The sequence below is a fragment of the Felis catus genome, chromosome A2 (genome assembly GCF_018350175.1).
Source record: "Felis catus isolate Fca126 chromosome A2, F.catus_Fca126_mat1.0, whole genome shotgun sequence".
NCBI lineage: Eukaryota > Metazoa > Chordata > Mammalia > Carnivora > Felidae > Felis > Felis catus.
The window spans coordinates 154,561,936-154,589,305 of NC_058369.1; the positions used below are offsets into that span (position 1 = coordinate 154,561,936).

General features: G+C 45.1%; 1 protein-coding gene and 1 long non-coding RNA gene across 6 annotated transcripts in view; one reads left to right on the forward strand and one right to left on the reverse strand.

Moving 5' to 3' along the window:
• LOC109497645 overlaps window positions 1-24,130 on the reverse strand; it is a 107,325-nt gene extending 83,195 nt beyond the window's left edge. The window contains exons 1-2 of one of the 2 annotated variants that reach the window (XR_006594645.1): window positions 18,503-24,130; window positions 16,719-16,793 (exon numbers count right to left, since the gene is read on the reverse strand). This is a non-coding gene — a long non-coding RNA (uncharacterized LOC109497645). Of the gene's footprint in view, window positions 1-16,718; window positions 16,794-16,963; window positions 18,149-18,502 lie in introns of those variants that run through there. The other variant, XR_006594646.1, reaches the window with a different exon arrangement.
• Window positions 1-27,370, forward strand: part of TBXAS1 (thromboxane A synthase 1) — a 154,781-nt gene that overhangs the window by 66,538 nt on the left and 60,873 nt on the right. For 3 of the 4 annotated variants that reach the window (XM_045052842.1, XM_011280571.4, XM_045052840.1), the window contains 2 exons: window positions 2,878-2,974; window positions 14,963-15,079. In XM_045052842.1, coding sequence (XP_044908777.1) covers window positions 2,878-2,974; window positions 14,963-15,079 — 214 coding nt within the window. The remainder of the gene's footprint in view (window positions 1-2,877; window positions 2,975-14,962; window positions 15,080-27,370) is intronic. The other variant, XM_045052841.1, reaches the window with a different exon arrangement.

The window sequence follows — 27,370 nt, forward strand, 5'->3', positions numbered from 1 at the left end:
TGTGTGTATCACTTTGTATAGTTCTATTAGTGGTTGCATAAATATACATATGTAATTTATCACAGTCTACTGGTATAGATGCTTTACCACTTTGAGTGATATGAAGAAACTTTACTTCCATTTTGGTTCCCTTATCTTTCTTACTTTTTTAAAATAATAAATAAATGTTTATTTATCTTTGAAAGAGAGGTAGAGACAGAGTGTGAGCAGGGGAGGGGCAGAGAGAGAGGAATCCGAAGCAGGCTCCAGGCTCCGAGCTGTTAGCACAGAGCCCAACAAGGGGCTCAAACTCATGAACCACAAGATCATGACCTGAGCCGAGGTTGGACACTTAAATTACTGAGCCACCCAGGCACCCCTACCTTCCTTATTTCTTAACTACAATTATCTCAAGCACAATCTCTTTTTTATTAATGTTTATTGATTGATTGAAAGAGAGAGAAAGAGAACACACATGGGGGAGAGGGAGGGGCAGAGAAAGAGAAGAAGAGAGAGAATCCCAAGCAGGATCCGCACTGGCAGTTGAGAGCCTGACGTGGGTCTCGATCTCATGAACCATGAGATCATGAACTGAGCTGAAATCAAGAGTTGGATGCTTAACCAACCGAGCCACCCAGGCATCCCCTTAGGCACTATCTCTAAGTATATTAAACCCCACATCAGACGGTGTTATCATTTTTGGTTCAGTCATCAAGTATGATTTAAGAAACTCATGAGAAGGCTAGTCTATTATTTTTTAGGTATTCTAGGTTAGTCTTACCTTTCTGAAGTTTCAAGCTATCTTCTGTTATTATTTCTCTTCTGTTTGCAGAATTTTCTTTAGCCATTCTTTAAGGGTAGATCTGCTAGTGACAGGTTCTATTAGTGTTCTTTCAACTGACAATGCCATTGTTTCTTCTTCTTCCCTGAAGTATATTTTCTCCAGGTATAGGACTCATGATTGACAGCCCTATTCTTTCAGCATTTGAAAAATACACCACTTCCTTCTGGCCTCCACGGTTTCTGATGAGAAATCTGCCATCCTTCAAATTAGTGTTCCCTACAAATAATCCATCCCTTCTCCCTAGCTGCTTTCAAGATTTTTCTGTTCTTAATTTTTAAAAGTTTAATTATAATGTCTTGGCATGGATTTCTTTGGGTTCCTCCTAGGGCTTCACTCAGCTTCTTGAATCTGTAAGTTTATGTCTTTTGCCAAAAGGGAGAAACTCTCAGCAGTTATTTCTTCAAACCCAGGTGACTTATAAGCACATTTTATATTTGAGAAGCTTTGCTCTAGAGTGGGTTTCAGGGGTTAAAGAACCCCTCAAATTGCATACAAGATGCTGTGAATGTCCATGTTTCTTAGGAGAATGTCTGCAGCTTTCACTAGATTCTCAAGAGTCCATGACACTTGCCATAAATTTTACAAAAGGATTTGTTTATAGTCATATTGAGTAAATTTTGGTCTTCTTGGTTAAAAACAAGAAAACCTAGTTAGTATCATTTCTTTCCTTCTGTCACATCTGTTGAATTCCTGCATCTCCAAGATTTTCCCCAAAATTTTGGAAAATACGATCACTTAGGTGAATATTTTCTGAGTGCCTAATATATGCCAGCCAATTTTTATTTCATTTCCCCCCTAATCAGTGAGAAAAGGAAGAGTTAAAAAAAATTAAAGCCATTTTTAGCTTATGAAAAGTTCCCAGCAACTAATAATTCAGAGTAAATTTTGCGCCTTTCATACCTTATGACTTTACCCTTTAAAATCTATCCCTTACTACTCTGAGCTGGATAGGACAGTGATCAAATTACATCCTGAACATATAACTTCATAGACTAAAAACACGGCATTATGCAGTGGACTCATTTATCATTGGGTTCACTTGGGTCCACTTCATACATTTGGTAGCCAAGTGCTCATAGTTTCCCCAAGCAGACTTGCCCCTGGACAGTTGCACAAGCAGGTTCCTCTGCCTGGTACACACTCACCCCCTTTGCCACCCACTTTCCAGAACTAACTTCTGCTTCTCTTTCGGAACTCAGTTTGAGAAGCACCACCCCTGAGAAGCCTTTATTCTCTTCCAAGCACTGAGGCAGGTGTGCCTCCAATGTGACTCCTGCTTGCCAGAGGTCACACTGTGTGCTGATGACCTAACTTTCACTCCCACTAGACTGTGTGACCCTTGAAAGCTGGGACTGGGTCTTAGTTGCTGTTGTGCCCCCAGAACTTAAATTAATGTAACCAGACATGTACTCAAGTGCTGCTTCCACTTAGAGTTCACTACCACCAGCTGTCTGGCTGATCCTTTGCTCCCTTTCTTCATTAATGTCAGAAGTATCTGTTGAACTCCTTCATGTACAGGTGTGGCAACCAGATGTTCAGCCCTTTATCAGCAGGTTTAATCTTTCCTGGATTTCCACAGCATTTATTAATTCACTTTAGACTTTTTCCAAGGATCAGTATATAAAAGTTTTGGCCTTCTTTGGCTAGAATACCTGTCTCCCCATTTGGGGTAATATGGACAACACTGATCTCTGCCATTTTGACTTCCTTCTGGATCTTATAAATGCCCTAATATTATGTTCCTATTTACACATCTGTATTTTCTATCAGGCTATGAGCTCCTTGGGGGGCAAGGACTCTGTCTTATTTATCCCACAGTCTCTAAGGACTGGTGCATGGTGGGATTCCAGAAACATCTGTGGAATGAAATGAGATGTTAGATCATCACACTATACTATTCCTTATAATCAGCACATGCACTTCCTTATCTTCTCCACATCTTTACTTCCTATTTGTCTTTTATCTTCCATTCTAAGCCACTGTGAACTCTTTTGGGAAAGGAGAAATGGGTAGATTAATACAACACATTTTAAAGTAATTTTTTTACTCCCTAGGTACTATCTTGGTCGCCGGATGTTTATTGTTATCTCTGATCCAGACATGATCGAGCAGGTGTTGGTTGAGAACTTCCATAACTTTACCAACAGAATGGTATGTGGTTTTCTTTCTGCATATGGATGAATGGGGAATCATTCTAGGATTCAACGACTGTGCATCACATCTAACAGGGATGTGATTGGGCCTCTTATCGCACTTAAATCAGACTCAAAACAGCTCTCCAATGAATTCCAGTTTTCAAAAGAAACATACAGAACTGGTACAAAAGAATGGCATTTGCATTTAAGAAATGCTTCCAGAAAGCTGCAGCCCAAGCGAAGTTCTGGTTAATAAAAATGCTAAAACCAGAAGGGTTTTTTTTTTTTAAGCTTTGCTCAGAGCTAGAGGAATCCAGAGGGCACAGGTCAAGTGACTGAGGAAGACAGAGTAAGGTTAATAAATATCAGAGGCAAAGCAAAATTTCAAGCCTCTTGTGCTTACACCTTTCCCAGAGCATATAAAAGTCATAAGGCCGGAAAGGGGAGACAAGCAACATTATAAGGGAAATTTGTCCCCTCATAGCAGGAGAAGCCCTGTAAGAGGGTTCCCTGGTATCAGTTCAACCCAATCCACTAAAGAACGCACACATTCCATCTTTTTTAGAAAGCATATATCCTACTTTTTATCTTTGTTGAGAATTCCCAAAGAATGAAAGAAGTGACGAGGGTGGCAGAGGTCAGTGTTGTCCCTATTTTCCAAAGATGGGGATATAAGAGTTCTAGCAGAGACCAAGAAACTTTATGTTGATTCTTGGAAATATTGTCAAGTGAATTGATAAATACTTGCTTGTGAGAATTCAGAGGCTCACGATCTTTTTTGGGGGGGGGGGAATTAAACTCATCTTCCATTCTTACAGGAATAGTAGGTACTGTGTTCACTGTTGGTTATTTGGCAAACTTCTGCACACCCACTGTATTCCAGGCACTGTCTAGGTTCTGATTATAAACAGACAGAAGATCTATTCTTGCCCTGAAGGAGCTCATAGTCTAGTGCCAATGGCAGACAGGCAAAGAGATTAGTACAATCTTGTATGGTAAGCACCACTGTAGTGGGAACCTCTGTGCCATCCAGGATGGGGGAAGAGCCTTAAAGATAGTAGCATAGCTTCCTGTGTTCTGTGCTGGTGGAGCCACCCAGAGTGGTTTTTTCTCATTAAATTTCATGAGAACTTATGAGTTTGGTACAACTATCATCTCTCTTTTTCAGACAAGGAAACCAAGACCCAGAGGGGTTAAGTGACAATCCTGGTCACATGCCTAACAGGAACAGGGATTCATATGCCACCTCCCAACTCAAGTCCTTACTGCCATCTCTATTAATAGTTGCCTTGGGTGACATTTCCAGATTGTTAAGGTTTCACTGAGTAGTTGGTTGCTCATCCCAAAGCAGCTCATCTTCCAGCCCCAGAGTGCTGTGTCCAATTGCAGACACCATGTGGCCACTAGAAGGAGGTGACCGCCTGGCCTGCTAACGCCGTCACCTCAGGTGCATTTGAAGGGAATGCAGAAGTTTAACTGCTGCCTCTAGATGCTCCTCCCCAAATGTGATGTTGCCACCCTGCTGTGCAAAGTCCCTAAAGTTCTTCTGTGCTGCTGGGATCTTAGGAATGGAGTCTGACAGTTAAATGCAGCTGTAGAATGCTGCTGGGCCAGACTCAGTAAGGAGTGTTGATAAAGAAGCAGGGGAAGGGGCCCCTGGGTGGCTCAGTCGGTTAAACTTCCAACTTCAACTCAGTGATGATCTCCCAGTCCGTGAGTTCAAGCCCCTCATTGGGGTCTGTGCGGACAGCTCAGAGCCTGGAGCCTGCTTCAGATTCTGTGTCTCCCTCTCTTTGTCCCTCCTCCGCTTGTGCATATGCTCTCTTGCTCTCTCTCAAAAGTAAATAAACATTAAAAATTAAAAAAAAAAAAAAAAAGGAAGAAGCAGGGGAAGCCAGTGAGTCACCGGACCCAGGCCCCCAAGCTGCATCCCATGCAGGTAAGGAAGACACTCATCGAGCCTGCCTGACCATCCCCTTCCCCCACCCAAGCAGGGATGTGCGATGTGGCAGCTGTGTGTCTCTGTATAGCTTCATGTGACACTCAGGATGTCACCAGGGCATGAAATCCCAGGAGCTGACCTGGAAGAGGGCTGTGCTCTCGCTGATGTGCCAGGGGCAGGCATATACCCAGCACACAAGCTCAAGCAGGGGGCACAAAATAAAGTTGCCTCAGCTTCGGCCAGTTTCTCTTCCAAACTCATGGTCTGTCCTCCCTTTTTCCATCCCCCAGATTAATTTTTGTCTACTTCCCAGACCAGGATCTGTGAAATATGGTTCCATTTTCCTTCTTCCACTCAACACAGTGCCCACGGAATGAGGTTCAAGCCCCCCAGGCGAGACTGAAGGGCCTCTGTAATTTGGATCCATTATGTAAGCTCCAACCTCACGTCTCCCTGCTTCCCAAGACAGGCTGTTGCTCCAGCTGGACCGACCCCTCCATTCTCTCTGTAAACTGCTCTAGAAAGTCCCGCCCCTGTGCCTTTGCTTGTGTTGAGGCACTTGCTAGAACCGGAGGTGGTGTAACAGTGGGTCTTGGGTTTACCAGCAATGTAAGCTGGAGTAAATCATTTAACCTCTTTAAGCTTCTCATTCTGTCTTTGGGAAATGAGGAGGTGATCTACCTACCTGGGCTGCTGTGAGGCTAAATGAGATCACACAGACATGCCCCACCTATGCAGGTGAGACAAGCACTTGGCATGCATTAGCTACCAAATCAATGGGAAGACCCTCCCCTTTCCCTACAGCCACTCAACCCTAGCTCTTCTTCCAGGCTCTCCTCAAATTCTGCCTCCTCCAAGAAGCCTCCCTGCTTCAATCCACATTTACCTTTCCCCTTGTCTGAATACTCACAGCATCTGTCATCAGCACCACATCATCACTGACCCCATTGTGCCTTCTGCTATTTACAGCTAAATGAAGGTGTGGCTTTCATGCGAACTCAACTCTTAGGTCCTTCAGGGAGTAATCCTTCTCTTTAACACCCCATGGCCCACATACATGAGGACTATTCAGTTCCAGCTGAACTGAACCTCCATCACCGTAACATTGTCCCCAGAAGAACGAGGTATTACCTGAACCTGGAGATTCAATACACACTTCCTCTTCTAGATCATTCCTAAACATGTAAAAAGACCCATCAAAGATTATTAGATCTCTAGGAAACCCCAATGTTTATAGTTTTCCATCTGGGAATGTATTCACTTATCTTTCGCTTTGTTGATGGTCTTTAAGCCAATTCCATATTCATGATAAAACAATCCTTAGTGACTCAATTTTTTAAAAACCATCTTTAGAGTGGGATTTTCTCACAGGTTTTTGAAAGTCAAATTAAATTGGGTTCTGTGGTTCCCTCTTATCCATATGCTTATTTATCTGCTCAAAGAACTCAAGGAGATTAGTGAGGCATGCTTTCTTCATACCGACACCATGCTGCCTTCCCTCTAATAAGCCATGTTTACTTAAGTGTTCAGCAATTTGGCTTTTATTATACATTCATTCAGTAAACATTAAACGCTTACTCCATGCAAGCTTCTACCAAATGGTCCCTTGTGATACAGAAAATACCTCAGCATATTAGTTTGATCCATTAAGTGAGAAGGAACTTCGATAATGCACGCTTTCCTTTTTTGACTGTGACAGCCCATCTCTGCTCACAAATGTGGGCTTGACTTACGTGTGTCCCAGAAGAGCCTGGCGGAGAATGGCTGTGATGTGGGAAGCTGGGTCTGGCCCAAAGATTTGACTGATAGAGCGCACTGACTGGAGCTGGTGTGACATCACAGAGAACTCTCTAACACACATCAGCACGGAGCAATTATTTGAAGTCGGAATTGATGAATGAAATATTTTTTTTCTAACTCCAAGAACATTGGGATGAAGAGACGATGAGTCAGACCCAGGGTGGCAGATCTCATATCAACGCTTTCCCACTCACATTGCTGGAGGTCCTCAGTTCTGGGCAGGGTCTCCACGGCATCTCGCCCGCTTTCCAGATGGAGTCCTCTGGCCCCTATCAGGGCACTAAGTGCTTCCTGAAGTGCCTTCATGATGGTACCACCACAGTTTACCATTAGACCCAAATCAATCTTCTTAGCATTTTTTTAATTAAAAAATTTTTTTAATGTTTGTTTATTTATTTATTTATTTTTGAGACAGAGAAAGACAGAGTGTAAACAGGGGAGGGGCAGAGAGAGAGAGAGAGAGAGACAGAATCCAAAGCAGGCTCCAGGCTCTGAGCTGTCAGCACAGGGCCCGACGTGGGGCTCAAACCCACAAGCTGTGAGATGACGACCTGAGCCGAAGTCAGATGCTTAACTTACTAAGCCACCCAGGCACCCCCTTCTTAGCATTTATGGAACCTCAGATGTCTCAGCACCTCAGGACCCAGCTTTTTTATTTAGATATCTTTAATTAGCTCTTCTTTGCTATCGGGTACTCCATGAAGCCATGCGCACAGCTTTTATTTTTAAAGATCTGTGGGAAAATGGAGCTGGGTTCACATGACTGGGCAGAAATAGTCATAATCGGCAGGGGAACTTCTTATTCCTGGCCTCTCCTCAGAGCCTAGGGTTGGGGAAGCTGTAGGAAGGTTGATAAGACGTAGGGTGGTCTGTGGTCTATGTTACATCGGTCTAGTTGGATGCGGGCATGGAAACAACATGTTCAGTCACTAAACCTGCTGCCAGGAGCTCTGTGTTCTGGACCAAAATGGCAGCATGGTCCACGGGGTGGGCTGTAGGCTGTCCATCCCTAGTTCTACCCCCGGCATGTGGAGCAGAGGTGGTGGTATGTGTGTAGGCTGTGGGTACCAACCCTCACGTCCTCACAGGCAACACTGGGGGGCCCCCTGTCCAGCGTAGGTCCAGCCACAGCACTGACTCACTAGAGTCGCACCTATAGCCATGTAATGGATTTGGTGAGTGGTTTTATCCAGAACCATCAAGACCCAAGGGCCTGGCTGCCCCAGGTGCTGCCTCTCACCACATACAACATGGGAATCATAGGTTTTCCTGTGAAACCACAAACCCCTTGGCACTGGCAAAGATTACTCAAGTTCTGAGGCAAATGAATCACTGAGAACCTTCTTACCCTGTGTATCTGCAGCAGCACCCCATTACAGAGAGTAACAGGGGTGTACTGCCTCGTTACAGAGCTCGTCAGCAAGCAAGCTCCATCCAGGGCTCCAGGTGGATCGGGCTACCTGTGCTGGGGCCAAGGGACCTGCCTGTTGGTTGGTGTCTGGTGAGGCGGGGGTGGGGGGAGCCCGGCCAGTTTGCATACAACTGTCCCCTACACCGGCAACCAGCACCTCTCCACTGACAGCTTTTGAAAACTTGCTCATCTAGAGTTTCTGATTCCCTTTCCCTTAAATAAAATGTTGAGTAAATGAAAACTTTCAGGTTTTCAAACGCAAGCGCTACGATTTACACCGAGAGAATGGTCTTTGCGCACTTAGGGAAGCTCTCATCACTTCAGTCAAACCTGGAATGCTATTTTACCTTTGTGATTTTTTTAAGTTTTAATTTAAATTCCAGTTAGGTAACAGACAGGATAATATTGGTTTCAGGGGTAGGATATAGTGACTCAACACTTGCATAAGACACCCAGTGCTCATCCCAAGTGCCCTCCTCAATCCCCATCACCTGTTTCACCCATCACCCCCGCCCCCCACCTTCCCTCTGGTAACCACCAGTTTGTTCTCTACAGTTAAGAGCCTGTTTCTTGGTTTGTCTCTCTCATTTTTTCCCCTATGATCATTTGTTTTGTTTCTTAAATTCCACAGGTTAGGAAAGTCATATGGTATTTGTCTTTCTCTGACTTAGTGCACTTAGTAGCCTTGTGTTTCTTGAGAAGGGTCAGGGTACATGATAGGTCCACAGCTCTGAGCCAGGCAGACGTCCATACTTAAAACCCAGACTGCCGAAAGCCAGAAACAGATGTGTGCGATCTCATTTGCCTGAGCTCTATTTTGAGCGAGGACTCTCTGGTTTATATGACACACTGCGCTATGCACAGAAAACCCTCCAGCCTGAGCTGGGAGCGTCTCATCCTGGGATGGGCTATTCATGGTTAGTCCCCAAGTGACAGCCATGATGGGATGCCCACAACCAGTAAGCCTCCTCTTTCCCTCGCTTTCCCCATGTCTAGACATGGCTGGCCCTGAAAAAGCCAGGTTCAGAGAATTGCATTTGGTCTGTAAAACACACATAGCCTCACGTTTTCAACTTGGTAGGTAAGTGTGCACGTTAACATTTTTAAAGGCTCGGAGTGCATCATGAAGCCTTAGGAGTGTAGGAATTGTGCTAAGTGGTATTGATTCGAATGCTCACATGCTCTTCTCTCAGTGCCTTGCAGTTTCTTAAACTTCAACATCTCGCTGAAAATGATTTCATATTCCGTGTCTTACGAGGCCCTTGGTTCAGCAGGAAGCCATCTTTACATATTTTTAAAAGGAGATAAGTAAAATCTTGTTCTTGTATTTATACCTGATTTCTTTAACTTTTATGGTGACAGATTCATCTAGAGATGAATCTCCTCTAGAATTTGGGGGAGAGAATAGTAAATAAGCCACAGAAGCAATGCTGGTGTCCCAGTGGTTGGATTCCTGAACATCTCAGGAAGTCAAGTCACTGTGCCTGTGAGTACTGACCCTCATGCTTCTCTGCCCAATCTCCTTTTAATGACACCCCATTTTCCCCCATTCTCCCTTTACTTCTAAGCCATAGCCCAGCAGCATGGTGAAAGGCACTTGGCTTAAAGAAATTAAATCAGAATCTGCATTTGCTGCCTTTAAATAGCTGAGTAACGTGGACCACTCCTGTCATTTCTCTGAACCCGTTTCCTGTCAAGTATGAGCATTAGACTAGCTAACCCCTGGGTCTCTCTGGTTCCCAGTTCAGGTGCAGTCAGCACCAGTGGGTAAACCATGGCATCCCACCAGCATCCCAGAGAGCCATCTTGAGCTTCCTATGCAAGGGTCCCTTGGGCCCAAGGGAATTTTTCCTTCCAGCCAAGTGCGGCAGGTGCTAGATCAGGGACACCCTGCCCCTCCTCAACTCTGCTTCTGGCAAGAAACTGCTAAGAGCTTTTGAAAGTTTTCCTCAGAAGATTTAACAAGGCCCCCTGACCCCTTCCCCAGTCAAGAAGAGCCTGAGCTGTGGGGCATGGGGCTAACAGAAGTGCAGTTCCAAACCTGTGGTTTCCTCCTCTTTGGCAGCCAAAATGCTAAGAACTCTATATCAGGCAGGGCCACCAGAGTCTGTATCAGGACTTTGTCCAAATTAGAAGAGGTCCCCTTCCTTCCACTAGCAGATGCCAAGTTGGAACATGAAGCCCGAGCTGGGTTGAGCCCCCACGTGCCCCCTAAGCCAGCCTCCTTCCTCAGAGGCCATGCTCTCAGACCACAGCGAGGGAGCATGGTGTTTCTCGGGACCATTTTCTACTGGCCAAGAGTGCATGGATGAAAACTGTCCAATGGGGATGGAACACTTTTGCTATTCCAAAGCACCAGACAAGAAGCCCTGTTTGGTTGGAATCTTTGAACAGCCAGATCGCAATTGTCACATGTTGAAAGAACAGGTTTTCGGGAAATAGAACTTGGGGTTATCCAGGTGAGAGCATTCTAGAGTTTTTGTTGATTAATATAATAAGAGGCAGTGCGACAGGTTTCACACACGCAGGTGAGGAGAGAGACAGGTGGTGCTGTGGAGTACCAGGTCTTTGGTACAAGGTTGTGTGAGAATCTGAAAGAAACTTTGCAGCCGTGGGCCCGGAATCTTGTGATGATGGCATACTTTGATGTTAATATTTTTGCAGCCTATTTGACACACTTTTACACTAAACAGGTTGGCAGGACGAGCATCATGACCAGTGATTTATAACCATATCCTGTTCACCTGTTACCGGCAGCTCTGGGTGGCTGCTGGAGAACTTGTCTGCCTTGCCAAGGCATCACAGAGATCATGCAGACCTTAAGTCAATGTTCTCGCATGTTCCAGGACACAACTTTTTTTTTTTTTTTTTTTTTTTTGGCTACGGCTTCATATTCTTTTACACTTTTTGCATAATGACATGCGTACTCGGTTATGGCAAATGCACCGCGGGCATTTTGCAGCCTTCTGGGAAGAGTGGGTGGTTCTCATGTGGCTCTATCAGGCCAGTTGAGAGGCACTGGTTTGGCCCACACTGACCACCCAATAAATGGTGAACACACGTGAACACAGAATGCCGAGATGTTGGTTTTCTTTCGTAACTTGGTCCTCCGGGTGATGGGATTCTTCAAAGTTTTCAAGTTTATGCTCAGCTGGTCTAATAAGCTACACTCTCTTTTAAGAGATCTTAACTGAAAAGACAAACACATTCAGCTGTCTGAGGGAAACTTAGCAGGGGAGCCACGAGGCCGCTACTGATCCGTCACTGCCTGGCAGGGCAGTGTTTCCTCATTCCTGGAGAACCGCTCCCAAGATTAATGAAGTGGTGTGAAAAGCACTTTGTTAGCTGTAAGATCAGCAATATTGGTTGTAAACCACCCCATTCCCACCCTGCAAGTCAACTGTGAGCAACTCTGAGGGCAAGGATTCCATTCTTTGTCTTGATAGTCTCAATGCTAGCATAGCGCTTGGCACATAGGAGGAGCTTGATAAATGTTAGCGCTTGCTAACGCTGTGACCAATAGGACTTTAGTTGGCGGGGGTGGGGGGGGATGACTCCCAGTTTGGGGTTTAGTAGGCTAAGTAGGCTTTTTGAACGTGTTTGACTGTGGCCTACAGTAAAAACATATTTTCACATCATGACACAGAATACACACAAAACCACATTCTCTCTCTCTCTCTCTCTCTCTCTCTCTCTCTCTCTCTCTCTCACACACACACACACACACACACACACACACACACACCTATCTTGAAAACAACAAAATTCTTATCCTTACTTTGTGAAATGCTCCTCTGTATGTTCTACTGTGTTATATTCCTTGTGTCTCTTAGCTTTTCTTTCTTAAAATGCTGGTTGCCATCCACGATGTTGATTTCATGGCTGGTTATTGCCTGCAGTCTGGCAACGCCGGGCTGGAGAGTGAGTGGAGGTGACTTCGCTGAGACTCAGGACACAGGGCTGGGTAGACAGCCCTAGATTTCTGGATTTTCCTTCCTGAGTCTTGTGTTCCCTTCCTATCTCCATAGTCCTTACCCAGACTTACCAGTCCCGTACCTCATTCCTTTGGGGGAGAGCTCTCTGTACGGAGCTCTCAAGGCATCACTCAGTCAATCAAGTCAATTATTACGTGGAGACCAGGCTGGAGCAGGGGAGGGGAGTTAGTGTTTAATAGGCACAGAACATCTGTTGTGTAAGATGAAAAGCATTCTGTGGACAGGCAGCAGAGATGGTTGCACTGTGTGAATGTACTTAATGCTACAGAACTGTGTGCTTAAAAATGGTTACAACGGTAAGTTTTACATTATGTGTATTTTGCCACAATTGAAAAGTGTGTGTGTGTGTGTGTGTGTGTGTGTGTGTGTGTGTGTGTGTGTGTGTAGGCAAACTAAAAATCAAAAAACAGCCTGCAGGGGCCCCCTGGAGATGAAGCCTCAGGGTTGGAACAATTCTTAAGCATCGTTTAGACCAATCGCCCCTTGACACTCAAGCCTCTTGTGCAGAATTTCTAAAAAATGGATTACGGTCACCAGCAATGGGGGCTCATCGCTCAAAGCAGGTTATTTTATCTTGGAATAATTCTGACTTCTGACTGTTCAGAAGTGCTCCTTTAGAAAGTGAGCTGGAATTTCCCCCATCACTTCCAGTATGGAACCCACCTCCACCTCTCAAGGTCACCAAAAACCACCTAAATTTCCTCTTCCACATAATACGTATTTGATAAGTAGTTTTTCAGTGCATCCTAAGCACACTCTCTGATCTTCCAAGTCTTCTGTTTCCAACTACATGTTCCAAAATCTGTCAGACTGTCCCCTCACCATCCCATGGCTCTCCTGAAACGACCAATCGGCTGCTCTCCCTATTACAGCATCATCTCTAGAAACCAAAACATTACTCTAACCAAGGCCCTGAAATTTTCCATCACAAAATGGAGAATTCTAATGGCAGTTCTGGGCCAAGAGGAGAGCACTGGCAGGCAAGCTGACGAGGGACATATCTGATGACAACATGGACAAGTTGCACGGAAGACCAGATTTGTCCTCTAGATGCAAGATTAAAAAAAAAAAAAAAATCTCATGGATCCATTCCTTGGGTCTGAAGGATAGATGCAAAATCCAATCAACCATTGCTCTTATCTCTAATTTATTCTGTTTCATCAAATCCCAGAAACCACCCAGCTCTCCTTGGAATGAGATGCTTTATTTCATGTAACATGGCCCAGGGCTGGGTGTTTGCCAATATGTAAATTTTCCTTCTTTGACTCCAGAACCCAAACAAATGGATTATGTTCCCCAAATTCCATGAAGGTAATAATTCTGCAGAATGGCCACGGTACTCCTAGAGTTTCATTCTAAACAGAGAGAGGCATTTCTCTGCAGAGAAGTATCTCAGCAACTTTGTTCTAATATATAATTAAATCCCCTCCTGGATACTTTGCAGTTATGTTTTATAGCTTATTTTGAATGTCCATATTTTATCAGAAAATTATAATTTTCCTCTAAACACGAGCTTTTACGAGGCTTTTGAATTATGATGGCTGGCTTCATATTTCAACTACAAAACAGTGAAAAGAAATAGCAGAAACTGTCCCTCACACATTGTTCCAAAGAGTACAAGGTCTTCCAATCCCCCTGCCTTCCTGTACCCCACAGCCCTGGGTCTGGGTGCACTCTGACCAGCTGCAGGGACCCCAGTTTTGATGGCTTGGGTAGGAGTAGCTGATTTCAAAATGGAACAGATCGGCCTGGGAAGAAGAGTGAGGAGACCTTGTGTTTTGCATGCTTTCAGACTCAGCTTGAATATCTCCTCCACTGAGAAGCCCTCCTAGCCAGTCAGGCACCTATCATTTTCTAGCCTTGCCCTACTTCTTTCTCATCACATGCATATTTGTTAGTTCAGAGGCTTACTGTCTGCATCCCAAATAGAGTATCAACTCCAAGAGGGTCAGTGCGATATTTTTTTTCAATGTTTATTTTTGAGAGAGAGAGAGAGAAGGAGAGGGAGACAGAGCATGAGTAGAGGAGGGGCAGAGAGAGGGGGAGACATAGCACCTAAAACAGGCTCCAGGCTCTGAGCTGTCAACACAGAACCCGATGTGGGGCTCGAACCCACGAACCGCGAGATCATGACCTGAGCCAAAGTCAGACGCTTAAGCAACTGAGCCACCCAAGCGCCCCACCATGTCTTCTTTATTCAACACTGAGTAGCCAACTCCTTGCACATTAGACACAACAAATGTTTGCTGAGTGAAAAAAAAAAAATGAATGGATGAATGAATAGAAGAACTTGGAAACATGACAGGTGTTCTCTTAGAAGTGGCTCCATTGGGACATGCCTCTGAAAGATTCTCTGTTTTCCCTTTCCCTCCCCCCATGCCCCCCACGTTCTCTCTTGCTCTACATACACATCACCAAAGACCCAGAGACATAAGTCCGTCAACTCCCAGCCCAACCTGACCAATCCAGCCACACAAAACCCCTCACCACAAAGTTCAGACGTGAAACTCAACCCCGGGAAAGACTAGCCCATCTCTGAGAAGCCTTCTGTAGGGTCCTGGGGGAACCCTCACTCAGCAGGGGGAATGCACAACACGTAGAAGTTGCTGTGTTGTTTGTACAGTAGTGACCGCATCGTGACAGAGCCCACCCATCTGCAGCCTCCAGGCCCTCAGCCATGAACCTTTACATCGTTATCCATGAGGCTTCGCATGCTTCCTCTGCGTCCTCGCAAGAGAAATCTCCTCATTTGTTGGTCACTGGTGGACTTTAACCCAAGTGTTTACAATAGACTTGTGTTGCCACCAAGGTGTCTTTGGCTCCCTTGTGTCCTAATCTTCTGCTTCTTGTCCTCAGGTGTCTGGCTTGGAGTCCAAACCCGTATTGGACAGCGTCCTGTTTTTACGTGACAAAAGATGGGAAGAGGTCAGAAGTGTCCTGACTTCTGCTTTCAGTCCTGAGAAGCTCAATGAGGTAAGACGCGGGAAAAGCAGACTCACCCCACCCCCTCCCCGAAAGAGGTTCCTTCTCTCCAAATGGCGATGGAGCGCTGGTTCACATCACATCACTTGTCCAGAAGGTGCATTAAAATGCCCTGCCCACTGGGGCCTCCTATGCTGCAGGGCATGTGTCCGAGTGTCTTCCATTTCTCCAGCCTCCCACATCTCCAATTGCTGCGAAGCAATTGCGAGTCTACAGGCACTCCTGTGAAGTCCCAAGACTCTGCCCCAGGCATTTTGGGGGCGCCCAGGAGAAAAACCGGAGGAGTGCCCTCTCATGCTTCCAGGTCAGATAGATCACCTGGGGATCTTGTTAAAATGCAGATTCTGACTCAGCACGTCTGAGATCCTGCATTTCTAATAAACTCCCAGGTGATGCGGATGCATCTGAACGGTGAAACACCTCTTACACAGCAAGGAACCAGACAACAGGTTGGAACACAGGTGAGCTGTGAGTCCAGTCAGAAATAGGGAAAGGTGGCCGCGGATCACTGGGGAGGAGTGAACTCTAGGCACGCAGGCATGCCCAGGTTAACCTTGGGGGCCAAGTCAGTGGACCAGGGGGCATCCACAACATGCTACCAGCTCTCAAACTCTGGGCTCCCTCTTTCCCCCTCCCACAGACCCGCCCTTTCCTTTGGGCTGTCTGTCCCGCCTCTTGGCCAAGTTCTGTCACGCTTGATCTTCCCTGATGGCCTCTCAATTGCTGGTGCGCCTTCCGTGTCTGCTCTGAATTTTGTAAGAACTCGGACTGTGCACTTGAACCCTTCTGATGTGAAGCACTCAGGGACTGCCTCAGTCAGAGTCCCAAGTGCCCGGGCAACTCCAAAGCAAGCATCCTTCCAGACTCATCCACCATGTCTAGCTGTTCCAGAAAACCTGGGCTCAGAGTCGCCTGTCTTCAGTTCAATAAGTGAAAGCCGCTCTTAATCACAAGATGCTCATCCGTACAGTCCTGATTAATTCCTAGAAATCTTCTAAAGCCCCGCCCCCAGGAAGAAGAGAGGTCCCTTACTTCACAATTAATCCCATCCAATATAACTCACTCAGAAACCAGTGGTCCTGCCCGCCCACGTTCAGTGAGGTTTTGTGTTTCCACACAGCCTTTGGTATCTGAGGGCAGAGGGTGCGCTGAGCTCACATAGCACCAGCTAAAGCCCACCAAGCTTTTATCTGTGCCAGCACCATTCTGAGAGCTTCCCATTTATATTAACACGCTTAATCTTTACCACGTCCCTTTGACGTAAATACGATTATGAGCACCCTCATTTGACAGATAAGGAAACTGAGGCACAGAGAGACGAAGTTTTGTGAGCATGTCACACAGCGTGTAAGTCAGAGCCAACATCCTAATCCAGCTCCTGAATACGCTTAACCTCTCTGTTTGCCCGGCTCCTCTACCCTATGTGTGATTTTTGAACACTGTTCTAAGGCTCCGTGGGACTGTCCCAGGGGCTATCTGGAGGGCAGGGGAAAGGAGAGATTATGGGGGCTATGTTGGAAACCTAGGGGGCTCAGGAGCAACACTTCTGTGTCTTCCGCCTAAGTTTGGAACGAGCTGAGGTATGGAAACACATTTCACACAGAGGAAATACAACTTTCTCCTTTCTTACCGGTACGCCCTTTGAGAAACGTAGCGCTGCCATCTGGTCACGTGGGCCTGCCAGGAGTTCACCCGGAAGGGGACGCTGCAGCCTTACCGGCAGGAGGGCAGAAAAGCACACGGGAGAACGGAGCCAGATTCTGACGGCTGCCCATTCACGCTCAGTCCCTTCCTCCCAGCTCCCAGTCTGATAAGGGAGGGTGTGGAGAGCAGGAGACACGGCCCTCCTCAGCTGCGTGGGCACATGGGAATCACCTGGGAGCTTCGAAAACCATTGGTGTCTGGGTCCCACGTCTAGACATTCTGATTCAATTGGCCTGGCTTGGAATGCAGTCTGGGTCTGAGGCTTTGCAACTCCCGGGGTGATTCCGATGTGAAGCCAGCGCTGGGAGCCACCCCCTTGTGGAAGTTCCCCGAAAGGAAACACTGGGAGGGGAGGTCTCCCCTCAGCTGAAGCAACGGGCCCTGCTCCACACTTCGCTGTGTTAGAGACTGAGACTCAGGTGAGGATCTGTTTGAAGAAAGGGACTGCTCCTTCAAAACTTGCCCAGCTGGGGTGCCTGAGTGGCTCAGTCGATTAAGCGTTGGTTAAGTCGATTAAGCATTCAGCTCAGGGCATGATCTCACAGTCCGTGGGTTCGAGCCCCGTGCCCGGCATCGGGCTCTGTGCTGACAGCCTCGAGCCTGCTTCGGATTCTGTGTCTCCCTCTCACTCTCCCCCTCTCCTGTTCGTGCTCTGTGTCTCAAAAACAAAAAAAGTTAAAAAACAAAAACAAACTTTTTTAATAAAAATAAATAAAATTTGCAAAGCAGTGTTTTGACCACCCAAACAGGTGGAGGGAGAGTCACTTTTATTACATGTAGCCAGTAAAGTACTGAGTTAACCAATAGTAGAGGAAGGAACGAGAAGTAGGTAAATCATGGGTGGACATCACCAGCTCAAACGTGTGGCAGCACACTTCTTTATTTTAGGAAAAGGTGATTTGGTAGGTGATTTGGATGTGGAATCTCATCATTTGTTAAAAAGAAAATGATGAAGGATACCAGATTTTGTTTTTAAAGTAAGCTTCAAGAAAGGGAAGAAAGTTTTCTTGACAGATTTAAGCTATGTTTCTTTGGGGAAAAAAAATAAATCCGAATCTTTTTTCAAGGTCTAGATTTCTTTAGCACCTTATAGAGTATACTCCAGAAATGGATATGATGTCATTTCCCAAACAACCTCCATGCTCCTGGGATCCAAAGCATTTTCTCCTCCTGGTTCAGAAATCAAATTCTCAGAACCTGAATTAGGTGCAGAAAATAGAGTTCCTCCAAGTGTTTTACTGCACTGAGGTACCTAGGGGAAGGAGGGAGGTCATAAATGACAGGGAGGGAGGCAGAGGGAGCCGGAGGTGGGAGAAGAGGGGGAGAGGAAGAAATTTCTTTTTTTTTTTTAAGTTTATTTTGAGAGAGAGAGAGAGAGAGAGAGAGAGAGAGAGAGAGCGAGCGAGAGCGTGAACACGCAAGAGCACGAGTTGGGGAGGGGCAGAGCTAGGGAGACACAGAATCCCAAGCAGGCTCACTGCCGTCAGTGCAGAACCCAGACACGGGGCTTGAACTCACAAACCGTGAGATCACGATGTGAGCCAAGATCAAGGGTTGGATGCTTAGCCAACTGAGCCACCCAGGTGCCCCCAGGGGGAAGAAACGTCACAGACTGGATTCCCTGGGGTTTGCCTCAATTCTACCCCATTACTTAACATACACTCCGGGTAAACTTAACTCTCTTGAAAATCTTCTTTCCACTTAATATACCTTAAGTTCTTGGGTTTCCATTAGAAAGGATGCCATTCCAGTGGCAGCAGTAGACCTCCTTCTCCCCACCTCCGGAGCATTTAGACCGGGCGAATTTAAGGTTCTTGGTGGGGGGTGGGGCATCTAAATAGATGCATCAGCAAGTAGTTGACTGCAGATCTGGAGCTCAGGAGAGAACGGCAGGAAAGATGGTCCTCAAAAACCCAGACATGGGCGAGCTCACCCCCAGAGTGCATGCAGTCTACCTAGGAAGAGAAGAGGGTGGTGGGGAGAACCATATCTAAGTGCAGGGCGGAGGAGACACCTACAAGTAAGCCTCGGGAAGAAAAGCCTGCGAGTCCAGGAGAAAGTGGAAGGGAAATGCATGGCAAGAAGCAAGGAGCAAGGAGCAGCCAGAGGTGTTCAGCGCTGCTGAAATAGAAAGGAACACCAGGATGAAAAAATATGTGGCAAAGATAATATTTTCAAACATTAAATCACATGCCCTGTGATTTTCTTTCCTGCACTGAGTCAATGGTGCGTGTTGCTCCCGAAAGAGGAAGGGGGTGCCTTCCAGAAGAACAAGGAGGCCGGTGCTCAGTCTTGAACAGCAGATCGGGCTTTCTCGAGTCCTATTGGGACAGGGGTCTTGGAAGTTAAACAGTCTTGGGAGAGAAAAGAGTTTTCCTAATTTCAAAGAGAGCTTCCTTTGGAATCCAAAGAGCAAGATTTGGGGCTCTGAGCGGGGAGCATCACTCTACACCAGATTGTAGACGGGATGGAGGCTATGACAAGGGGGTGGTCTTTTATCCTGGGGAAGATGGGTGGAGGGGCGGGGGAGGAGGGCAGGGTACCAGACTTTAGTGCCCCTGACTGCCTCCTTGCCCAGCATAGGTGAGTCACCTTTATTACATGTAGCCAGTAAAATACTGAGTTAACCGATAGTTTGGGTTAACCAATAGTTAACCAAACTAACCCTCTAAGTTTCTGGATGCATTCTTTGGACCTTAACCTCCCACTGGCCTTTGCTCTCTATGTCACTGGTCCTCAAACCTGTGTGACCAAGGGCTGCACCAGAATCACCTAGGATCCTTGTTAAAATACTTAATTCTAGGGGCGCCTTGGTGGCTCAGTCAGTTAGGCGTCCGACTCTTGGTTTAGGCTCAGGTCATGATCTCACGGTTCTGGAGTCCCAGCCCTGTGACGGGCTCTGTGCTGGCGGCACGGAGCCTGCTTGGCTTCTCTCTCTCCCTCTGTCTCTCTGCCCCTACCTCGCTCTCCTTCCCGCTCTCTCAAAATAAATAAACATTTTTTAAAAATACATAACTCTAGACACCCTAGGACCTACAGAATGAGAATGTCTAAGGGTGACTGAGAACCTGTATGTTTTACAAGTTCCCTGGCACAATTCTGATAAGAGTCAGAGTGGAAAGCACTGGTGTGAGTCTTCCTCTTGGTCCCTTGCCTGACCATCTCAGACTCAGGGCTTCCCCAGACTTGCAGGAGCTGGGCCCCAGAACTCTCTATGCCCTTCCCTGCTTTGTTTATTTTTCTCTGTAGTGCTATTGCCAGTGAACAGTCCATTTACTTTACTTCTCTTTTCTTTATTGCTAACTGCATTGCACTAGGCACAGAACAGGCACTCAATGATTTGCTGGATGAATGAATGGATGGATGAATGAAGAATCAAAGAGTCAGGAAGCTTTCTACTGAAGGATATATGTTGAGACTAAGATAAAAGAAAAATAAAAGGAAATAGTTTTATCAAGGAAAAATTAAATAAGGGGAGGAGGCAAATCGTTGGCTTTCTCTTTGGAGTCACGAGCCTATACATGCAGAAACAGAAAAAAACAGACCACAAAGACACAGAGAGGAGAATGAGGCACAGAAGGACATGGGGTGGAGGGGCAGAGGCAATAAGAGAGGCTCGGACAACAGACCCGAGCCTGCTCTCCACTCGGTTTATGGGCATCTGAGTCCGTTTTCCCTGAAATAGCTTTGAAATATCAATATCTCCATTCCTTTCTGAATTTGTAAGTAGCTTGGGGACTTTTATTATCAAACTGCAGAATTTATTCTTGAAATAAAGATTTGCTTTCCCTTGGAATTCTGAGGCTTTTTTCCTTTAGCACCTTGGTGGTCTGAGTCCTTTACTACCTGTGTCTGTAAGTGTCATTAATATTCAAAGGCTCTAGATGGCACCGTCCTTATCTGTGTGCATATTAGGCAGCATGGGTCAGCAACGCTTGAAAGTTATTTTAGAATCAGCATTATATCATGAAGCCATATTTTTACTTAAAAGAAGATTGGGTTTCGGCTTAAGGCTAGGGGTAACACAGAAAGATGCAGAACTGGTGAAAATGTAGTTGCTGCATCCCTGATTCCAGAAAAAAAGGCCACCGAAATCATAGTCCAGTGACAGCCAAGCTATTGAGGTTTAAGTTACAGGACTGCTGAGCACCGCTGAGGAAGCAAAGGATTTTTTTTTATTAGAGAGCATTTTGCCCAGCTGACCTGCCAGAGTTTTCACCCTGTCCCCTAAAAGATTAAGTTTTTAAAAAGGGCAACCAGTAGATTTATTGAGATTTTTAGAGTCTTGTGCTAGATTCTTTACCAAAGACGATTAATGAGTAACCCTGGGGTTGTGTAAAACTTTATTAGGGGTCAGGAAGTAAATAGATTTAATTTTAAGAAACAAAACTGGGGCTAAATTAATTCTCCTCTGAGGGAAAAATATAAATAAGGGGGATTCCCTGGGGACCGAGGTTAGCACTAATCTTATTTTTGAATTTTATAATTCATCTGAAAGAGGGAGCACACTATGAAATCTACACATTTGTATATTCCTCTAAGCGCTTCTGATTTTAGAAATATCACATCAATTAGAATAAGTTTCTAACATTCTTCTAAGATTGTGTAAGTCAACACAAAAGTGGCAGCTGGCTTTCAGTGTAACCAAGAAAATACAAAATAATACATTTAAGAGAAAAGCATCAAAACTATACTTCTATGACAATGAACTTTCGAGCTATGAATTACTACTGAGGAAAAGGGTTTGACAGGACCCGTGGTCATACAATTCCGGAAAATACTGCAAACCATCTTCTGAGCGATTTGCTATCTACCTTAACATATTAACAGGTTGGGAGAGATCTGCAGTGAAGAAATCCGTTTAATCTTGTTCCGGGCTTAAGTTTCAGTTAAGTTTTTAGTAGGTGAAAGCATGGGTCGTTAACATCAAACTCAGCTACTGAGAGAAATGAGGCCACGGGGCGCGGTGACTTTCGTGGTAGAATCCATGAAGGGCGGCCATTTTTAAGTGGCTCCAAATTGGTTGGACCACGGATCCAACCCAATATGGTGGCTTGTGTCTTCTCAGTCCTCAAAGCACTGTAGAAGTGATGGTTATTGCCTCATTCACCCACAAAACTAAGCTGATGGTGACTGAGCAGATACAGGAGACCTGGAAGCTTCAGACATGACAGCCTGAGCCAGGCTGGGCGTGTCACTCAACACTAAATGAGCCAATCATATCTCTGTGGATAGGGACTCAGTTAAAGAAAAGCCAGACCGACAGGGAAGGCTGGTATCTCTCACAGTCGCCGAGAATCCAGCTCTCTGCCTAATTTTTCACTTTCATCCAGATGTTTCCTGTCAGGAAGGCACAGTCAATAATGTATGAATCTTAAAGGCAGAGGCAGATGTGGTTATTATTCCCTCCAGGCCTTTCCTGCCTTGGAGAAGACATATTACTCCAGAATGACTACAATTTAAAAAAATTTAAGTTGATATAGCCAGCTTATGAGTAAATGCATAGCTACGATCATTTCAGTGCAAAAGGCTTCACAGAATTACAGTCTTCATCATGGTTTAGTTTGGCCTTTAAATTTTCACCGTACACTTTCCGGATGATCATGCACGAGGGCCTCTAGGACAGGACCCAGCCTTCCAGTAATGTTGCAGCAAGCAGCTTTCTCTCGGCTGCATGAGCCTGCAGCAGTCTATTTTTAATATTTGCGTTTATTTCTTAATCTTTTCAAACAATAAAAATGAAAGTCATTATAACCAAGTGTGGCTGTGTGGCAATAAATACTTCAGAGTCCAAAAAGACATTGTCCCTGCCTGACCAGTTGCCCATTTTGCAGAATGTCTGGGTATTTATCTAGCAGCAAGAGACCATTATCTTTCAACACAGTTGTATTCCACTGACACCTAATCTCCTAATTAAAATCAGTATAATGATGGACTGCTTAAATTCTGGTTAAAATGTTCCTTTTCCATTTGCATTTAAAAGAAAACACACTCCTCATCACGGGTACCCCATCCTGGGCTATAATTTGGCTTTCCTTTGCCAGAATCATAATGTCACTCTGACTTGCCACTGGTTAAATCTAACCGAGCATCTAAATGTGCCTCCCAGCTTGGCTGTTGCTTGGCAACCCCAGCAGCCACCTCCTCATCGGGGTGAGTTCTAATTGGTCACAACTCTTGACAGGAGCCGCTGACTTATTAGAAATGACACTTGATTATTCACCTAGATGGCTAGAGCTGATACTTAGCAGCAGGAAATTCTGCATAAAAACAAGTTGTGGATGTTTTTAATATCTGGATGGCAAAAGGAGAGAAGTTTTGTTAACTGGTATTAATTTTACATGTTAGCCACCCGTTTAAAGCACTTTAAGGTATTAATCTTTTCATGTCTGAAGCCAACAATGTGCTCAAATACCATCTCCCAACCCCATGAGCTGGCCCTTATTTATTTAGAAAAATCCCCCTCCGACATCAGTTCCAAAACACCACTGCCCGCAGGTCTGAGAGTGCCAAATAGAATGAAACATTAAATTTATAAAATTCAATGAAGGTTTATTAGTTCCTGTCTTTAAGGGGTTTATAATGCAGAAGGGCAACAAGGGCATATTCCTACATGATTACCAAGTATGGAAAACAGTGACAGAGTTCACATCCTCTTTGGAGCATCAGAAGCCACTCTGGGGGGGCAGGGGGTAGCATTGGAAGTGAGTCCTGAAGATTCGACGGAGTTTCGACAGAGGGAGAAGGTGCGTTGCAAGTGGAATGAGCTACAGGAACAAAGGCATCCGGATGAAAAGTACAGGATGTGTTCAGGGAACAGAGGAGTACAAATTGGCTGGAACACACAGTACATGAGACAAAACTGGAGAAGTAGGTTGAGGCACCGACAGTTCTGTGCCCGGGGCGTGTTTGGTGCGAGCTTCACTGGAGAGTGAGGAGCTATTAGGTACTTGAAAGGGAGGGAGTAAGGAAAGAGACTTCCCCTGGACCCGTGCGACAGACACTTGTGGAGCAGATGAGGACAGCTACAAGTCAGACCTCTGGAGTCTCCCCTTTCCATGGCCCCAGGGGGACAGCTCCCAAGGGCCGTATTTTGATCTCAGGGCTTTTTTCAGAATCCCTCTTCATATGTAGACAAATGAGTCACCCCGCCTATACACCATCGAGGTATGGGGGTCATCTCAGTTTGAAGCATAAGATAATGCAGGAGTGCGGTGCCAGGGTGGCTCAGTCAGTGGAGCATCCGACTCCAGCTCAGGTCATGATCTCCTGGTATGTGAGCTTGAGCCCTGCATCCTGCTCTCCACTCCCAGTGAAGAGCCTGCTTTGGATCCTCTATCTCCACCCCTCTCTGCCCTTCCCCTACTTGTGCACTCATGTGCGTGTGCACAAGCTCTCGTGCTCTCTCTCTTGCAAAAATAAACATTAAAAAAAAGGTAATGCAGAAGGACCGTCTCCTTCCCTCTCCTTGCTCAGGAAATGGGTCTTCCCTAGCACTCAGGCCAACTCTGTTTTCCAAACTTCCAGGGCTCTGAAGGCTTAATGGTATTTATCTGTTTTCCAAGTTCATGGCATCATAGCTGCATGAAGTGAAATTATAACCTAGAAACAAACAGACTGAGGAATAAAGGGAATGCAGATTCTGATTTTGGAGGAAAAAGCAACAAGCCAGAAGTCAGAGGATCTGGATTTCTAATTCTCACTTTTACTAAATCATTGGAGCATAAAAATAACCAGATTTAGGTCTTTATGTAATTGTGAAGTCAGTGCATCAAAGAAATACAAAAAGACTTTCTTACGGAAGTAGAGCAAGTAGAGGGGCTCATGGATCTAACCCTTTACTGTGCCCAACTAGGAAGTTGCCTGTTCTTTCCACGGTCTCTAAGTCACTTTCTCAATCTGATGCTTAGCGACCACCTTCAAATCCTAGAATGTCCATGGAAAGGGACTTCAGAGTGCATTTCAATTGGCCCCTCATTTGGGGATGAGGACCCCAGTTCAGAGAGATTCAAATGACTTGCCAAAAGTAAGAGGTAGAACCAGCATGGGTACACGGTCTTTCATAAGGGCCAGCTCCCAGCAAACAGCACTGCATTTAAACTAAGATAGAAAGAGCTCTTCAATCTATGAATGTTCCTTCTATGTCAAGGCGCTCAATGAGTATTCAGTCAATCTGCCATCACATAGATACTTCTAGATACTCAACTGAATGTGTTGCACTGAGTTCATTCCTGACAGAATACTGACAACTTCAATAGTACATGACAATATACAAGAGTGGCCCCAAGAAGGTGACATGGAGAGTGTATTATCTATTGCTGTGTAACAAATTACCCCAACCAAAGCTTAGCAGCTTAAAACAACAAAACTTTATTAGCTCGTGGTTTCTGTGGGTCAGGAATCTGGCATGGATTAGCCAGACACCTCTCTTTCAGGGTCTCTCTATGTAGTAATCAAGCTGTTGGGCTGGGCTGTGATCTCATCTGAAGGCTTGACTGGGGGAAGATCTGCTAATCTTACAACCATAGTTATTGGCAGGATTCCATTCTTGGTGGGCTTTGGAAAATAGGATAAGTAGCTTGTTCTTTGTCCTTCAGCCAATTGAGATACTTAGATAATAACAAGTATTTTCTTTTTTGAAAAGAATCTTTTAATGTTTATTCTTGAGAGAGAGAGAGAGACGGAGCATGAGCGGGGGGGGAGGGGGGAGCAGAATGAGAGAGGGACACAGAATCCAAAGAAGGCTTCAGGCTCTGGGCTGTCAGTACAGAGCCTGACGCAGGGCTTGAACCCACGAGCTGTGAAGATTATGATCTGAGCCAAAGTCAGACATTTAATCAACTGAGCCACCCAGGCACCTCAGCAAGTATTTTCATTAGACCAATCTGGTGTTGAGCACAGAATGGATTGAAAAGTGAAAAGAAAGGAGTCTGGGAGGCTCTTAAAAATTTTTTTTTTTAGTACACCTATGTGTCAGGCACTACACAAAGTACTAAGATTACAAAGATGCTTCCACCGCTTTGTTCTTAAGAAGCAGGATGACAGCCGTATTCCAGGTGACAGGTGGCAAAGCCTGAATTAGAATAGTCAGTGGGGAGATAAAGATGATACAAGGAAGTGATATTAACATGGTGAGGCCAGAACAGGTGGATCAGATGTGGCACTGTCTATGAGGAATAAGAGGAGAGAAAATGTTGCCAGGTATCCAAACCGGTCTGGGATCATGGGGGTCCTCCAGAGGACAGCCAACCTACCTTCTAGGGCCAAGCCTTTTATGTATATGATCTCTATCAAACTCTTCAAGGGAGGTCTAATTATTCCCATTTTGCAGATGAAGAAACAGACTCAATAAAGTTAAGCAATTTGCCCAAGGTCACACAATTAAAAAGTGCCAAGGAGAGGAAATCTGATAATTGGCAGAGGTTTTGAGTATTTGCTCTCCCAGGGTCAAGTGTATTTAACAAGGTCAGCATCTTAGCCTCAAAGAAGGACACTCCAGTGATGAAATTCTGGGGATCACCTAAAAGGAGAGAAGAAAGCCTTTGAGCAGGAGAACTTCTTACCCCTTCTTTGTCATTACCTCACGAGTTCTCTTTTGACTACTCAGAAAGCTCTCTCCACCTTCTTGAATTAACTCTATTGCACTCTGTCTATACCTTGACTCAGAATTCCCTAAACATAGTCAGTAAAAAAAAAAAAAATACACACACACACACACACACACACACACACACATGGATATATCCATATATATGTATATCTATATGTGTGTATATATATCCATATATGCATACATGTATATATGGATATATATATATCCATTTTTTTAACTGGATGATTTAACCATACAGTCAACCCCAGGTGAGCAAGGACTTCTTCCTTGAACAATTTCTTTCCCAGGCTGAGGATGATACTTTACACTTGATGGTGACTGCTAGTTACCAAACAGCTGACCAGCCATACACTCAGCATCTTCTAGAATAAAGACAACCAATGTGAGAGGTGAGAGAAGGAAAACAGGTAACTTTTCCCCAGGGGGCATGGCTGCTAGACTGTCATCCCCAAAAAGAAATCCTTCTTTTAAAACCTAATAACGTTAATATTTTATCTGATGGTAAGCATAACATATGTGCATTGTGAAAAATGTGGGGGAAAAAACAAAAACAAAAATTTCTCATTATCCTTCAAAGATGAAATGTAACGATCCAATGAGAATCTTTTATTAAGATCTGACGATAGCATTGTGTGTTCATCTGTGCGTGTGTGTTTGCACAAGCCACCTATGCCTGCCTGTCTGCAAATCTACGGGAATAACTGCTGGGCTTGTGGATGGTATAAAGATGATTGCAAGCCCATCAAAGAGAGCTTTTGTTTGTATGCAACTCGTGTAAGAGTGAATATTCCATAACTACTTGTGTATAATGCAAGGAAGAAAAGTCTGAAATGATGGCTATTGGCCAACATACAGATCATGCTCTACTGTCTTATAATATTTTCTCTGCATTGCTTTTTTAAAACATTTTTCATATTACATGCCCCATCTCATATCACATTAACCCAAATAAAAATGTCATTATC